At 40.7% G+C, this 16,812-nt stretch overlaps 1 protein-coding gene across 1 annotated transcript; it reads left to right on the plus strand.

Annotated features, from left to right (window-relative positions):
* Window positions 1-939: 939 nt before the first annotated feature.
* LOC148372893 (bromodomain-containing protein 2-like) lies at window positions 940-16,778 on the plus strand. Its single transcript, XM_088327473.1, has 12 exons — window positions 940-1,101; window positions 4,261-4,564; window positions 5,326-5,463; window positions 5,732-5,876; window positions 5,965-6,128; window positions 6,870-7,373; window positions 8,560-8,688; window positions 9,066-9,311; window positions 13,319-13,569; window positions 13,710-14,026; window positions 15,076-15,204; window positions 15,342-16,778. The coding sequence occupies exons 1-12, from the start codon at window positions 1,070-1,072 to the stop codon at window positions 15,473-15,475; spliced, it is 2,493 nt and encodes an 830-aa protein (XP_088183599.1). The 5' UTR covers window positions 940-1,069; the 3' UTR covers window positions 15,476-16,778.
* Window positions 16,779-16,812: the final 34 nt, after the last annotated feature.

Raw genomic sequence — 16,812 nt, forward strand, 5'->3', positions numbered from 1 at the left:
GCCCTATGGCTCCCTAGATATTTTTCAAAATTGTTTGAAAATGGAAAAAGAATGCTGGGGGAAATATATATGTCTTTTAGTGTGATTTTTTTTCCTGTAGAATTGGCATTTAAATACTGAATGACTAACATTTTTATCACAAATCACATTTTATTTAAAAAATTAGGTTTTATTAGGCTTCTTTTTCTTAAGGGAACGTTTTATAGATAACATGTACTGTTTAATTTCACAATTACTACAATGTTCTCTTGGATTTGATTTACATGTGATATATGTCAGAGTCACACATTTCCGATGTCAATCTGATCAGCTCTAAAGTTACAGATATCACACCAAAAGTTTTTTAGTCCCAAAATAAATAAATTTAAGTCGTCATCATGACACCATTTTATTTTGGAGGTGGCCGTTGTTGAGCATTGACAGCGAATTACCGTAATGCCATGTGTTAGTGGGTGTCCTAGATTGCAGCCCTAGAACAATAAAAACGACCACCACTTCGAGCGATTACGAGTGAGACAAACGTGCGAGTGACATGGACATAAATCTGGGTAAATCAGAAAACTGATACTTTTTATCCCTTATTTTTTTCCATGTTTCGATTGCATGGTTTTTAGGTCTCCTGTTTGCTAAATGTCCTAAACACAAAAAAAATACAAATCCGTTGAAAGCTTGATCGCTTGTAATATTATCACTATCTTAAAAGCACAAAAATATCCAAAGTATTTTCTAAAATATTGCACGATTTTAGATGTGTCAAGAACGTGACAGAAAGCTAAAAGCTGCAGCTAGCTAGCTAGTCGCTGACGCCAACTTCTGATAGACGTCATGTTGAGCCAATTGGGACGCGGCATAATAGAGCACCTGACAGGAAGTAGGTGTGCCTGCCACGCGTAGGCATATATAGCAGCCGAAGCGGAAGTAGTTGGGCGCCATTTCGTAGAGGAGCGGCTAGTGCTCGTTCCACGTCGACCCGCTGTAACAACACCGGGCTGGCACTATTATTTTTTTCCTCCTTTCTTCTTTCTTTCTCTGCTTTTTCTATTTGAATTGTTGGCAAACACTAAAACAAATGGAAGCGGCTCTCAACTCACCACACGAAAGGTAACATAAAGCATCTTTGTCATTACGAGTTAATCTATGAACCTTTTGCAATGACGGGTAATGTGCTTAGTTGTTGTTATTAGCCATGTCGGTTTAGCTAGGTAGCTGTCGGTGTCACTTAGCGACGGCAACATGGAATACCTTTGCGGCATTGAATGGTGATATTTCCGTTACCGGCGTGTTATTGACCCCCCCTTCTTTGGAGTGTCTTGACGGGCGCACGTTTGACAGTCCGGTGACAGTCCCTCGGTTTACTCACTAGTACTCGACCATCTGCCCCCAACTCATCTCCTTAAATCGCCACGTTGAGGCCAACCATTGCACCCCTCTTACGAATAAATACCTTATGGAATGTTTTAAAGATTAACGTTTAGGTGGTGTATATCTTGCAGTGATGCTGAATAGCGTTTGGGGGGTGGATCCGAGATTATTTGAGAAAAATACTTTTTGTTTGCAAAATAAGTAATATATGTGCCTCTAAAGGATTTTTGGTGCAATAATGGTAAGCTACATTTACCCCTGTTGTTGCTAGTCAATGTTTACAAACACTAATGGTGGGCGGCAAGGACTCACTGCATAAGCTCAACTTAGATCGTAGAATGCGGTCACCAACCTTATATGAAGTTAAAACCAGCTTTTTGATACCAAGTGCCGCAAAGGGCTACTAGTTTGGTATCCATGCATTATCTGCACCGTTTCTCGGGGGCGGCAGTAGCTCAGGAGGTAGAGCGCTCGTCTTGGGATCAAGGGATCCCCGTTCGAATCCCGGCTCGTCCGTGTTACATGTCAAAGTGTCCTTGGGTAAGACACTAACCCCCTAATACTCCCAATAAGCAGGTTAGCGCCTTACATGGCTGCTATTGGGAAATGTGGAGCACATTGTAAAGCGCTTTGGAAAGTCATTGACTTGAAAAGCGCTACATAAAAGCAGATCATTTCATTTTCCTCAGTAGGGTCGCGGGGGTGCTGGAGCCCATCCCAGCAATCTTCTGGCAGTGGGCAGGGGACAACTGAACTGGTTGCCAGCCAGTCGCAGGGCACACAGAGACAGACAACTCACTCGCTCATTCACACCTAGAGACAATTCGGACTGGCCAATTCACCTGAAATGCATGTGTTTGGAATGTGGGAGGAAAGCGGAGTGCCCGGAGAAAACCCATGCAAGCACGGGAGAACATGCAAACGCCACACAGGAGGTTCAATCTCATGATCCCAGAACTTTGCCGCACACGCGCTAACCACTGCGGCGCCGTGCTGCCAGTTTGTTATCCTTCCATTCATTTTCCAAACCGCTCATCCTCACTAAGGGATACAGGGTGCTGGAGCCCATTCCAGTTGACACCAGGCGGAGGGCAGCCTTGACTGGTTGCCAGTCAATTACAGGGCACAGAAACAGACAACTATTCATTCACATATTCAATACTAGAGACAATTTGGAACAACAAGCAATGCATGTTTTTGTAATGTTTGAGGAAACTGGATTTACCAGAGATATCCCATCCTACACATGAATGGGTAAAACATGCAAACTACACACAGGGAGTTGAACCCAGGTAGGCCTGGGCAATATGAAAAAAGTCGCGATCGCGATAACCTATTTTTTATCGGTCAATAAAGATAATTATAGTGATAATCATCACATTTCATTTTTCTTTCACAGTTTAAGTCTTTTTGCCCCTGGGTGAAAGTTGCGAAAATCCAATGCTGCTTCAACCAGTCTTTTATGTCAGAACAAAGACTCATAGTGAAAAGCTCACACAGCATTTCACAAATATGAGGAACATTAGACAAGTGAATACCTTCTCCGAGGCAGAGCTGGTTGCAGGGCTACACAGGCAGCACTTTGCTAGCTGGCTCACTCGTGGAAAGTTTTCTTTCATGGGGCTCGGTGCTTGTTTAACGTCTGCTAACACTTGTTTGGGGATGAATGTTTTTTTGTCAGCGTATTCTGGCGGTCCAAGAGAGAAAATAATAGAACAGAATGTTTTTTATTGTCATTGATTCAACGTTTGGAAACAATGTATCCAACGAGATTTGTCCTGGCGCTCCATGATACTTTTTTAATGGAGGAATAAATTTGTCATGTTGCCCATCTTGGCACATTTAGTCGGCAAAGTTTGCAGTGCATCTCGCCGGTGTTTTTTTGTTTGTTTTGTTTTTTATTTAGCTCTCCTGTCTACGACTCTTTCAGCATTCTTTAAGTGGGTATGCTGGTGGTTATCCTTCGTCTCTTTATCACTCATTTTGACTGTCTTGAAGTCCTTTCGCTTACACTCTGTGTGAGCCGTTATACCTCTATTTGTGCGAAATGATTGGCCGGTCTTTGTTTCCTAAATTTTAGTCTGTAACTTGCGTTTTCATTGCATTAGTGCCCCATTTTTCCGGTGGTCAGGTGGTAATTACAGTTTAAATGTTTGACTTTTCCAGATCGTTTTTATTACTTATCGTGGCAAAAATAATATGATGATAAGTATGGTTATTGTTGTATTGCCCAGGCCTAAACCCAGGGCCTCTGACCTGTTAAAACGGTCCGCCATCGTAACGGTAAGAGTAGCCACTCCGCTTTCTGGGTCTCTCGTTCGGCTGTGTATAGGTGTGTTCAGGTTTGGTCAAATTTCGATTTTTCATTCGAATACAAATAGCAAAAATTACTTGAATTTTCTTCAGTCAAATTGTTATTTGTTCTGATCCAGAGTCATTCGAGGCACAAGGTATTCTGAAACTTTTTGTTATAAATGTTCTGTGGGGCTCTACAGCAAAGGGTGACACTAGATTGAACTTTTTTAGGGGGGTGGATGTGCACTGTCAGTGACATTTTTTTACATCTAATGTAGCTATTTAAACATATTTTGGTGGTATCTTTAAGGAGTTTGGTGTGTTTCAAAGTTGCAGCAAATATTTACAATGTTTCATTCCATGGCCTGTTGTCATCAACACACTGTTTATAAAAGAGCTAGAGATGATAAGCGGTTTGGAAAAAGCATTATTATTTCCAGGGATAGCTTACCATCATCATTATCATGCGATCAGCAATGAGTGGAGACTGTTTTACGTACATTAGAATCTTTTTTTAACTCAACTTTAATGTTTGTTTAGTATGGTTATGTCATTTACATAGCGTGGGTGTTTGTTCTTAGCATTTTTGTTATGTCTTTCTAGTGCTCTCCTCCATAGCTCTGCAGTGGGGCTGTCCTACGGTGCAATGGACCCGCACGCCAGCACCGGCAAGCGTATCCGAAAACCCTCATTGCTCTATGAGGACTTTGAGAGCCCCTCGCTGCCGCACACCTTGCCGCAGGGTCCGCCCGGTCCTCCGCAGCCTGCCGTCCGGGACCCGTTTCGGCAGGGCCGCGCCACTAACCAGCTGCAGTTCCTCCAGAAGACTCTCCTGAAGTGCCTTTGGAAGCATCACTTCGCTTGGCCCTTCCACGAGCCGGTGGATGCGCACAGGCTCAACTTGCCTGTAAGAATCTGAATTATACATTTATCAAGTAATTAATCAGTGAACCCAGTTTTGTTTTGAAGTTTGGCATTATTCGTCAGCCATTGCCATGCCAGCCTATGATCCTCATCTTGTGAGAGGCGGAACATTCCTTTTGACAGCCACAGTTAACACAAGACAAATATACTTTTGGGTCAGTTATAAATTCAGTATATACAAGTTAAGCAAGCTGTTTTTATCTACACTTTTGTCACATTGTGTATCTAGGCATTTTTGTAATTGCCACTGACTCCTTGATTGAAAAAAAAAAACTGATACAATGTAATGAGTAATAAGAGGAGACATAAGACACGATTCAGGCTGACAAAAATGTCATAGCTGGATTCAAAACATCGACCAATATTTGAAAGTGCGTGGGCAACTTATTTTAATGAGTCAAACCATACAACACATGCACGGCAAATTGTCGAACAACACACCGTGATGAGTTAACACACCCACGCAAACTAACACCAGCTTAGGTTGGATCATACAATTGTTTTTTGTAGCAAAACAACAATCGCAGGTTCAGTTAATTGACCAATTTCTTTCATAATGACTGGCAGTAAATTGTAATAAAGGAAAAAATTGCTCTACAGATTGTCATTTCTCTCTGGACCCATCGTTGTATTGGTTAGGTATAGTCTGAGATTTCTGAAGAAAACACTTTTCAAGGCTTTGTACAGTTACAATTGTGAATGTGTATGTGCCATAATATTTTTACTGTTTTTACAATGTGGCAGGACTACCACAAGATAATCAAGCAGCCCATGGACATGGGCACCATCAAGAAGCGCCTGGAGAACAACTTCTACCGCTCTGCCAGCGAGTGCATCCAGGATTTCAACACAATGTTCACCAACTGCTACATCTACAACAAAGTTAGTTTTAGTCATTAAGTTTAATTTCTCCCCCAAATTCTCATGTTTCTGAGAATTCATACAAACCTTTGAGCAGTATGAGACCATTGTGAGAAACCTAAAACGGGAAGACGGTAGTCAAGTTAATATTCTGCCTGTCCAAACCCTGAGAGCATGTTACACGTTGTTATTGCAATATGTTACATAACAGTTACTCCAATTTTTAAGAACTGCATTCATTTTTATTTGGTTGTCTTTAGTGTCCTCATTTTCACACATTGTATTCTAGCCAACTGATGACATTGTGCTGATGGCCCAGTCCCTGGAGAAGCTTTTCCTCCAAAAGGTGGCGCAGATGCCAGAGGAGGAGATCGAGCTGCCTTCCTCTGCCACCCGCAGGAAGAGCATCCAGGGACGAGGCCGCAAAACAAGTCGTGAGTGTCTTCCCAGTCCATGAACCTGAGTGGCCCCTGCAGTTGTCCTGATGATTACCTAATTCTGTGTTCATGATCGTAAAAACAGCCATGCGGGCGCAGCAGGTGCCTGCCGTGTCACAGTCTGCCTATTCACCATCTTCTTCGGACACGAGTGAATCAATGCTGCCCAGTTCCCCGCAGACAGTACTGACCAAGAGCCTTCCGCCGGCCACCATCATGGGACTTCCACTCACACAGCCCACCACCAAGGTAACCCTAAAATCTTGTCTATAACATGCATTCTATACAAAAGTAGTTAGAACATTATTATTTTTAGTACACTCAAATTACAGGTATATGGCACTATCACAATTAGGAACTTTACTTTTGGAGTATGTCTATGAATGCTAAAGTCAGAGGATCTGTTGCAGTAGCCAGTGTGAGTTGGGTGACATGCATTTCACAGAGTGAACAATGAACCACATATAAAAAAAGTCTGTGTTGTTCCACATGAGACATGTCATGAGTCAGTGTTGTCACATTAATTTTCACGGCTTTGTATCTATAAATAAAAGGTTATTTTTCGCATCAAGTGTCCATCCCTAGGCATGTTTTCTTATTTTTATTCTTTTAACCTGATGTGTCAATAAGACAACAAAATATGTCACTGTTTTCAATTTTCACTTTTTCAGAACCCTTTCATAATTGTAACTTTTGTTTTAAAAGTCACTTTGTAAATAAGTATGCCCTGTCTGAGTTAAAAGCTGCTCAACGTGAATCCTCATACTCATGTGGAATTCTTGATTTTCCACTCTATTAGATGTTAACACGGCGTGAGGATTTTGAATTTCTATTTAATATTGTAACATATTTTTCTTGTAGTGCATTATACTCAAACCTAGAGATTACATCATTTTCATATCCATTAACTCATAGCAACAGGTTGGTTTCTAAGTTTCCATGATGAGATGCAATAGTGATTTTTTTTTTTTTTTTTTTTTTGTCGGTTAGAAAAAAGGCGTTAAACGCAAAGCGGACACCACCACTCCATCGACCATGGGCCTGACAGTGGGCATTTCGACGGAAGGACACGGGCACATGGTGGGCTTGGGAAAGGGAGGCCACGGCGGGCAGCTGCACGACTCTCCTATGAACGCCATCTCCTGCATTGGCGGCATGACCCTGGAGACGCCCCCTGTCATGGGCTTGGTCCACAGTCCTGGAGGTCCTGTTCTGCTGCAGCCCATGATGTCGGTGGTTGGGCGACGTGTGGGCAGCGGACGCCCCATTAAGCCTCCCAAGAAGGACCTGCCTGACTGCGTGCAGCTGCAACCGTCACGGAGGGGCAAGCTGAGCCCGTCTATGCGATACTGCAGCGGCCTGCTAAAAGACATGCTATCCAAGAAGCATGCTGCATATGCCTGGCCCTTCTACAAGCCTGTAGATGCTGCTGAGCTGGGCTTGCACGACTATCATGACATCATCAAGTGTCCCATGGATCTCAGCACCATCAAGGTGATTCTTGGAGTGTGTTTTCTTGTGTACGGTTAGTCTCAATATGTACTCTGTCATTCCAGGACATCGCAACAATTTAAAAAAGTTAATGCTCTTGGATTCCATTTCAAATTAAATGCATTGAGTTGCAAACATATGGAGACATTATAAAATAACGAAGCCTAAGTAAATATTTCGCTGTTGATATATAATTTGTTTCTCAAGTTGTTGGACGGAAACTTACCCTATATATTTAACATCAAATCCAATAACCAGCTGGATGTTATTGAAGTATGGTAATTATTTGTGTATAACACACACTTGCGAACATAAAATATATAATGTATTTTGATGTCATTCAAAGTCCGATTCATAATCAGATACACCAAAGAGCCGTTTCTCTTATCATGCCTTTTTTCTTTATATAAATCAGGACAGCCTTGTTTGTCGTTCTGTGAATAAAAACTGTGTGATAAGGAGATAAAACAACATCTTTTTGTCATCTATATCACCCGTGATCTAATCGTTAGTACTCTGCGTTCTCATCGCAGTGACCTGGGTTCGATTCCCGTTGCATCCAGTGTTTTGCGCTTGTGGTCAGTGACTGATTATTCAAATACAGTAAAATATTAACATGAAACCTGCTGTATAACATGCTCCCAAACTCAGTTCTTATTTAGGTTAAAAAAAGGGTGTTTTACATAAATGAATTCAGTAGTTATCCATTGTAAAAAAGTTTGTGTTAGTGTGTAATAATTGACCACTAGGTGGCACTGTATTGTCTGATGCAAACAAACGAGTGCCACAGAGCACTATATAGTTCACAATGATAGTTAAAGTATTTTTGCCTAGTATTCAAATCCATTACTGTACCACTAGGAGTCACTAAATATTACAGACTGTCCCCTTTAAGTCATGCAAAATGGAATCAACAGTTCGACAAAATTTATGAACATATCAAAATGAGCTCAGGAAAAGTTAAACCTGTAATGCATTTTGGATTGATCCCGAAATTTGATCACAAATTTGTATTATAATTTATGCATTTTGTAGAAGTTACCAATTCCATTCCTGTGGTGTTGAAGATGTCTAGACATCTCTTATGACTTTCCCATTCTCACAGTTCTGGACTGAAAGGCTTTATTTTTCTGTTGTTAAGCCACTTCTCTACCAATTGAATTCCTTACCCATGTGACTGTGCCAACAGAGGAAGATGGACAGCCGGGAATACCGTGACGCGCAGCAGTTTGCTGGAGACGTCCGTCTCATGTTCTCCAACTGCTACAAGTACAACCCACCCGACCACGATGTGGTGGGCATGGCTCGCAAGCTGCAGGTAAGCCCCAGGCTTCTCCTCTGTGCCACATCAAAGTCTTACCTTGGAAATCGTGGGCGACATATAGGGCCCAAAGAAGTCATTATTAAAACTGTTATTGTTTTTCACGTGGGATCAGTGAGTAAAGAAATCCACATATGTTGGTCTGTGAAATCTGTTTTTGATAACATCACATACACTTAAACTGGTTAATCCACTTCCTGTTTTGTTAAAAAGCTTCTTGGAACAATTTCACTTCCATTTTTGTACGATGCTTTCAACAAAGTATTCTCTCGTACGTTTTTTTTTCCCCCTCGGTCTTTTTTGCTAGGCGTATTTTATAATTTTATCCCAACTGCATTTCATCGGTTGATCTCTTCTCTGTGTGTCACTCGCAGGATGTGTTTGAGTTCAGCTTTGCCAAAATGCCAGATGATCCGCAACTGGACCACACCGCCATGTCCCTGAGCGGCCACCCAACCTCATCGTCTTCTTCCTCGTCCTCATCATCATCCTCTTCCTCGTCCACGTCGGAAAGCGAGCAAACTAGCGAAACGGAGGAGAGCGAGAGCAGCCCTAGCTCGGACAGCGAGGAAGAGCGGGCTCATCGCCTGGCCGAGCTGCAGGACCAAGTGTGCACTCAGGTAAGACTAGACCATGGTTCAGCAACCCAAAATGTTGAAAGAGTCATATTGTAACAAAAATGTTGGTCTGGAGCCGCAAAAAAACAATAGCTTCATACAGGGAGTGCAGAATTATTAGGCAAATGAGTATTTTGACCACATCATCCTCTTTATGCATGTTGTCTTACTCCAAGCTGTATAGGCTCGAAAGCCTACTACCAATTAAGCATATCAGGTGATGTGCATCTCTGTAATGAGAAGGGGTGTGGTCTAATGACATCAACACCCTATATCAGGTGTGCATAATTATTAGGCAACTTCCTTTCCTTTGGCAAAATGGGTCAGAAGAGGGACTTGACAGGCTCTGAAAAGTCAAAAATAGTGAGATATCTTGCAGAGGGATGCAGCACTCTTAAAATTGCCAAACTTCTGAAGCGTGATCATCGAACAATCAAGCGTTACATTCAAAATAGTCAACAGGGTCGCAAGAAGCGTGTAGAAAAACCAAGGCGCAAAATAACTGCCCGTGAACTGAGAAAAGTCAAGCGTACAGCTGCCAAGATGCCACTTGCCACCAGTTTTGCCATATTTCAGAGCTGCAACATCACTGGAGTGCCCAAAAGCACAAGGTGTGCAATACTCAGAGACATGGCCAAGGTAAGAAAGGCTGAAAAACGACCACCACTGAACAAGACACACAAGCTGAAACGTCAAGACTGGGCCAAGAAAAATCTCAAGACGGATTTTTCCAAGGTTTTATGGACTGATGAAATGAGAGTGAGTCTTGATGGGGCAGATGGATGGGCCCGTGGCTGGATCGGTAAAGGGCAGAGAGCTCCAGTCCGCCTCAGACGCCAGCAAGGTGGAGGTGGGGTACTGGTATGGGCTGGTATTATCAAAGATGAGCTTGTGGGGCCTTTTCGGGTTGAGGATGGACTCAAGCTCAACTCCCAGTCCTACTGCCAGTTTCTGGAAGACACCTTCTTCAAGCAGTGGTACAGGAAGAAGTCCGCATCCTTCAAGATTTTCATGCAGGACAACGCTCCATCACACGCATCCAAGTACTCCACAGCGTGGCTGGCAAGAAAGGGTCTAAAAGAAGAAAAACTAATGACATGGCCTCCTTATTCACCTGATCTGAACCCCATAGAGAACCTGTGGTCCCTCATCAAATGTGAGATTTACAAGGAGGGAAAACGGTACACCTCTCTGAACAGTGTCTGGGAGGCTGTGGTTGCTGCTGCACGCAATGTTGATCGTGAACAGATCAAAGCACTGACAGAATCCATGGAGTGCAGGCTTTTGAGTGTCCTTGCAAAGAAAGGTGGCTATATTGGTCACTGATTTGTTTTTGTTTTGTTTTTGAATGTCAGAAATGTATATTTGTGAATGTTGAGCTGTTATATTGGTTTCCCTGATAAATAATTGAAAATGGGTATACATTTGTTTTTTGTTAAGTTGCCTAATAATTATGCACAGCAATAGTCACCTGCACACACAGATATCCTCCTAAAATAGCTAAAACTAAAAAAGCCCCACTCCAACTTCCAAAATATTCAGCTTTGATATTAATGAGACTTTTGGGTTCATTAAGAACATGGTTGTTGTTCAATAATAAAATTAATCCTCAAAAATACAACTTGCCTAATAATTCTGCACTCCCTGTATAAGCATTATAATGAGTGCAACACGTGCTGTGTGTATCTATCTAAGTTTAATGCGGCGCATCCTGCTGAGAATGATGCATCACGTGACTATTTTAGGATAATATCTCAAGTTCATCTTCATTACAGTATACATAAATTACAGTATGTTTCATTCTTCTGATAAAAATAAAGAAATCTAATTTTGGATGTCATTTTCATGTTGAGGTTCTGCGAAAACCAAAACTGAGGTGCCCTTGTCTGGGCAACTCAGAGTGCAATAAAACAGCATGCATTTATGAAAATAAAACGGCAATTTTTGATAAGGTATAGTTAATTTAAAAAAATCTCATTTAATGCAACTTAAGATTGATTTCAGTGCAAATGTTGATTGATTGTTTCACTTTTCTCAGTTCAAACTAAGCACTGTAAGTGGCAAACATTGTTTAACATGTGTGACCATGTTTAAAATAATTTGATTACGTAAACTATGAACACAATATCAACATCAAATTTACAATGTATTTAATGTCCTTCAAAGTCATCATTAGATACATAAGAGTGGTTTCCCTTGTTGTGCTTTTTTGCGTTTAGATGTTTCAGGACGACTTCCTGTTTTCTCCGATCTTTAACATTCGTATCCGGTACTGTGACTAAAAGTAGCGTGATAATGAGATAAAATAGAATGCTTTTTCGAATGTCATCTAAGTCACTCGCAGTCAAGTGGTTAGAATTCAGTGCTCTAACTGCCTAGGTTTAATTACCATTGCATCTAAATAAAGTGTTTCACGCTAATGTGGTCAGAAATGTTTTTTGACTGATCATTGGACAAGTAAGGTAGTATACTACCAGATAACCTCATGCTTAATAGGCACTCAAAAAAAAATCTGTGTTCTACATGAGTCAATACAATATGTATTGTTATATTTTCACAAATTTTGAATTAATCAGATTGGTCGTAGTTTGTCTACTCCTGATCTTAAAGGAGTAGGTTCATTGAACACTAAATTGTACTTGGATTTGAATGTTTTTTTTAACCACTAACAGCCCACAGGCAGGCCGTCAGATTGTTGAGAAGCAAATACATGTCTCTACGATGTCACAAGCCACTAAAATATGTCATGCCACATATCAATGGAAAGCTTAAACTATTGGGATTCAAGATATGCCGTTTCAAATTGTACTCATCACCACAACATCACTACCTGTCTGAAACAAGATACCTGAAAATTATAAAGCCAGCAGAGCTCACCTATCACGTCTCCTGGGAGTCAGATCATTATGCACTTCCCCACATTGTCTCATAACATTCATGAGAGTCCAGTAAATCCAACTGTGTAAAATATTTACTTCAAAGCACACAATACTAATTAAAAAAAAATCAGCCTAAAAGCAGTTCCGCATTGTTGGATGTTGGACAATCTGTCTGTGTTGCCCCATTATCCCTGTTTACATATAAAAAGACTCACAAAATTAGTTCAATATGGCAGTAAGCCTCTAACCTTTTAATTGGCACCAAGTCCGACCAATTGCAGGCTTTTTTCACGGTCCACAGCCCGCATTAGCTTAAGGGGGCTTGTATTGATAAAACGGACATCCCCTCCTATAGCTCTGAATAGTTTTAGCCAGTATGACCAATTATGATTGACACATTGGTTAGCCAATGAAATTTCCAACAAGAATGTGAATTTTTCAATGTTTATTCAAACCAAGTTTGCACAATGCTAATAGAGACGCGGAAAGAGAAGAACATTTACAACTCTTTCACAATGTGTAAGAATAGGCCAAAATCAAATACATGGTTGAAGAGGTTTTGGAGCTGTGCACTTGTCGTCTCCAAATGGGCACTCATGGAAGCACCTAAACATAGCCTTATAAAAATGTGTATAGTACAATGTTTAGTTTTTCTGATTGTGATCAAATTTTACCAGGGACCAGGTAAGGCTTCATGCTATAGTCCCTGCTGTTTTCTAGCTTATTTCTGTGTGTTTCAACTTGGACTACTTAATGTTAGTAGCACTATAAGTAATTATTTCAGTTGTCAACAAATCTTCAGAAGTGTTACCTTTCAAAAGAGACCAAAACAGTCTATATTCTCCAGTTAAAGAAAATCATTCAATTTACTTTGGGTATGTCTGGGATTGGGAATTTTTTTTATTGTTCTTGTGAAATGGAAAAAGGCAGATCCTTTCTTTTTATATTCTCAAATAAATTGTAACTCAAAATCAAGAAATTAGTTAAAAACAGACAAACAAACCCTTATGTTCGAATCAATGATTATTCCGAATTCACCCGTGTGTGTGTGTGTGTGTGTGTGTGTGTGTGTGTGTGTGTCAAAATTGGTCCATTATTTTAATGTTTACCACCTTTTTCCCCCTCAAACAGCTTCGAGCTGTGCACGAGCAACTGACTGCACTCTCGCAGGGCCCAATTGTCAAGCCCAAGAAGAAGCGTGAGAAAAAGGAAAAGAAAGAGAAAAAGAAGCGAAGGAAGCCAGATAAACGCAGCCGTGGGGCCAAAAGCCGAGCGGGCTCCGAGGAGTGGACCTTGCCATCGAAAATGCTAAAGAGCAAGGCGTCGAGAGCTGGCACATCACAGGGCAAGAAGAGCCAGAGCAAAAAAAGCAAGAGTAGCAAGTGAGTATTGTACAAACAATGCAAAATGCCTTTAGGAGTCCAGTTTTTTTTATCTTACTTCAGTATTCATGAGCACTTTCCTGTGAGAGAGATTTTTCTGTATTTTCAAACTGGCATAATTTGGTTAAACCTCTGTGCAGGAGCTCCAGAAAGCCGTTCTACCCGCCGCTGACGCCCACCATGCTTCCGCATTATGACTCCGAGGAAGAGGAGGAGATCGTGCCCATGACGTATGACGAGAAGCGCCAGCTAAGCCTGGACATCAACAAGTTACCAGGCGAAAAATTGGGCCGCGTGGTGCACATCATCCAGTCGCGAGAGCCTTCGCTCCGCGACACCAACCCTGAAGAAATCGAAATCGACTTTGAAACGCTCAAGCCGTCCACCTTGAAGGAGCTGGAGCGCTACGTCATGACGTGTCTGCGGAAAAAGCCACGCAAGCCCTTCACGGACCTAGGTACACACTGCAAGTGAACGCACACTACCGATCAAAATTTGTGGGTCACTTAGAAATGTTCCTTACTTTTGAAAGAAAAGCACTAGAGTTTGTAATTAAAATAACTTGAAACTACTCAGAAATACACTCCAATTTATTGTGAACGTAGTATGAATGAATGAATGAATGAATTAATACTTTATTTCGAACTTTAAAATAAAAACAGAACAAAAACTCAACAACAAAATAATGTTGCATAACTACCCCTTCATCTTCCCTATTAAATACACCAATGATAATGAAAACAATAGTAATAATATTAATAATAATAGTTATAACAATAGCAATAATAACAACTAAGTTATCCATGTCTGCTTTTAAATGCAATATCTTTATAGGTATGTAGAGGGCCATTTTCAGCAACCAATGTTGCTGTAATGTTACATTGTGTTTGCTAATTGTGACAGAAGGCTAATGGATAATTAGAATATCTTGGTGCAATGGTTAGAAAAGTTATAAAAATGACCTTCCTTTGACATAGTCGAGTATCTGTTGCATAATATTTGTGGTTCTGGCCTGAAAAAAAAGTACATTTGTGTGAAATTCGACAGTCCATTCTTGTTAAATTGCCAAGAAACTGAAGATCTCCTACAATGGTGTGTACTACTCCCTTTAGAGAACAGCCCAAACAGTCTCTAACCAGAGTAGAAAGAGAAGTGGCAAGATGAAAAGTACATTAGTCTCTAGTTAAAAATAAAGCTTTACAGGTCCCTTAAGTAGCAGCTTGGTTAAATAGTATATGTTAAACACTACTTTCAACATCTAGACTAGGTGGCAAAAAAACATCTGACAATGGCTAACAAAGGGAAGGAGGTTCATATCACTCATGTGATAAATAAGTGATTTTTTTCATGGAAAACACACATTTGTCTGGTTGACCCCAAACTTTTGAAGGGTAGTATATTTTTTGCAAAATCTATATGCAATAATAGGGTTGTTTTAACATCATCATTAAGGTCAGACACCTTTTCCTAATGGCCATCATTTTTGTGTTTCGGTGCTCTTATTAGCGTTGAAAAAAGGCGGCGTGATAAAGTCCAAAGAGGAGCTGACTCTGGAAAAGCGTCTGGAGCTGGAAAGGAGGCTGCAGGATGTCAGCGGGCAGCTGAACTCTGCCAAGAAGCCCACAAAACCCAAAGGTCAGCTCAAATTTTGCATTTCAGATACATTGTTGGTACTTAAAATCATACGGTCAGTATGGAGAATTAGGGCTGTTTTACGATCTTTAATTTGGCAATGGAGATACTCAATTTGTCGTGTGAATTATTATTTTCAGCCGAAAAGGTCAACGCGGCCGAAGCGCACACGCAACCTTCACGCCTGAGCGGTAGCAGTTCAAGCTCAGACACGTCCTCTTCCTCCTCTTCCTCGTCCTCCTCCTCGGACACCAGCGAGTCAGACTCCGGCTGAAGTCTTTGCAGCTGAAAGCGAAAATGATAATGATGATAAAAGAAGCAACTCAGGGACTTGGGCTGGCCCAGGAAGCGACACTCCCTGAAAACGGACTACTGGACTAAATTTGAATGTTAGACTTGAACGATGTACATGGAAGAGAAACACTTAATGCCTTTGCTTTCTCCGTTCGTTTTGTTTTTGGGTTGTAGTTTGTAAATACATGTACAAAAAATGGTATGTTTCTTTTATAAAGAAACATTTTATGATTATATCCACCATCCATAGAAGAATGTATAGCAAAAGTCTTCTTTGGATTTATTTATTTGAAGATGTTCCATCATTTTGCTTTTTTCGTGATTGCTTCATCCTCAACACAACAATGGAAATATGGAAAGCTGTTTTTTTTTAGCAGAAATTCATATTGTTGATCTGCCAGTTTAGAGTCCATTTTGTAGTGCATTAAATTGCATGAAAATGAATGTGCAAGTAATCTAAAACATTTGATTGGGCAATGTACTTTTATGTGCTACACTGGTAAAATAACTTCCTATCGTACAGTAGTTAAAAAAATACTATTCATGTTCAAGAGCATTTATCCCATAGTTATTTAATATGGTGCTAACCTATTATAGACTACTAGTTATAAAATATATACATGTTAAATGAAGAGTTGAGAGAACCAGGGACGTATTAATACATGGATCTGTTGCACATTAAGTACACCAGTGTTTGTAAATCACTGCACTGATTTATTAATTGCATTTTACTTTACAAGAAATAATTTATGGAAATTTCATGCCACAAATTCTCTTTTTTTTTTGTAGAGACAAAAAACACTAGTTTTTGGACACGAAGCTGGCCATCAATGATATGAAACAAAGGCTTAAATCTGCTCGCCATGTGGAACGGAAAGCATTGGAAAGCACATGAAGCTCTGCTTAACTCTTGTTGGGGAGGATTCCTGTCGAACAGTGGAAAATAACCCATGCAACGTCATTCACAAATTCTCCGCCGCGTAAAGTAAACATGTCAGACGTTTTTGCGATGGTGCGTTTAAAACATGTTCGCTGTTACCGATGTGAATGAGCTATTGTATAGTCTTAAAAGTGTTGATGCTGTTGCACTAACTACTCCCAGCCTCCCTGCTATTTTGTTTCCATAGTTGCTGTTCATTCTTTTATGTTGCCGTTTACAGTACTGTACTTCTGTCATTCCAGTTTCTTACTGCTAATGGCCCGGTTAAAGCTTCTCTTGAGTTTTCCCCACCCTACCCATTTGACAGTTTTATTTATTAAAATATTCAGTGGGAACTACTTGATCTTGTGTCAAACATTGCTTCAGTTTAAGCGTGA

Source organism: Urocampus carinirostris, chromosome 2 (assembly GCF_059441175.1).
Source record: "Urocampus carinirostris isolate Australia breed hairy pipefish chromosome 2, RoL_Ucar_1.0, whole genome shotgun sequence".
Taxonomy (NCBI): Eukaryota; Metazoa; Chordata; class Actinopteri; order Syngnathiformes; family Syngnathidae; genus Urocampus; species Urocampus carinirostris.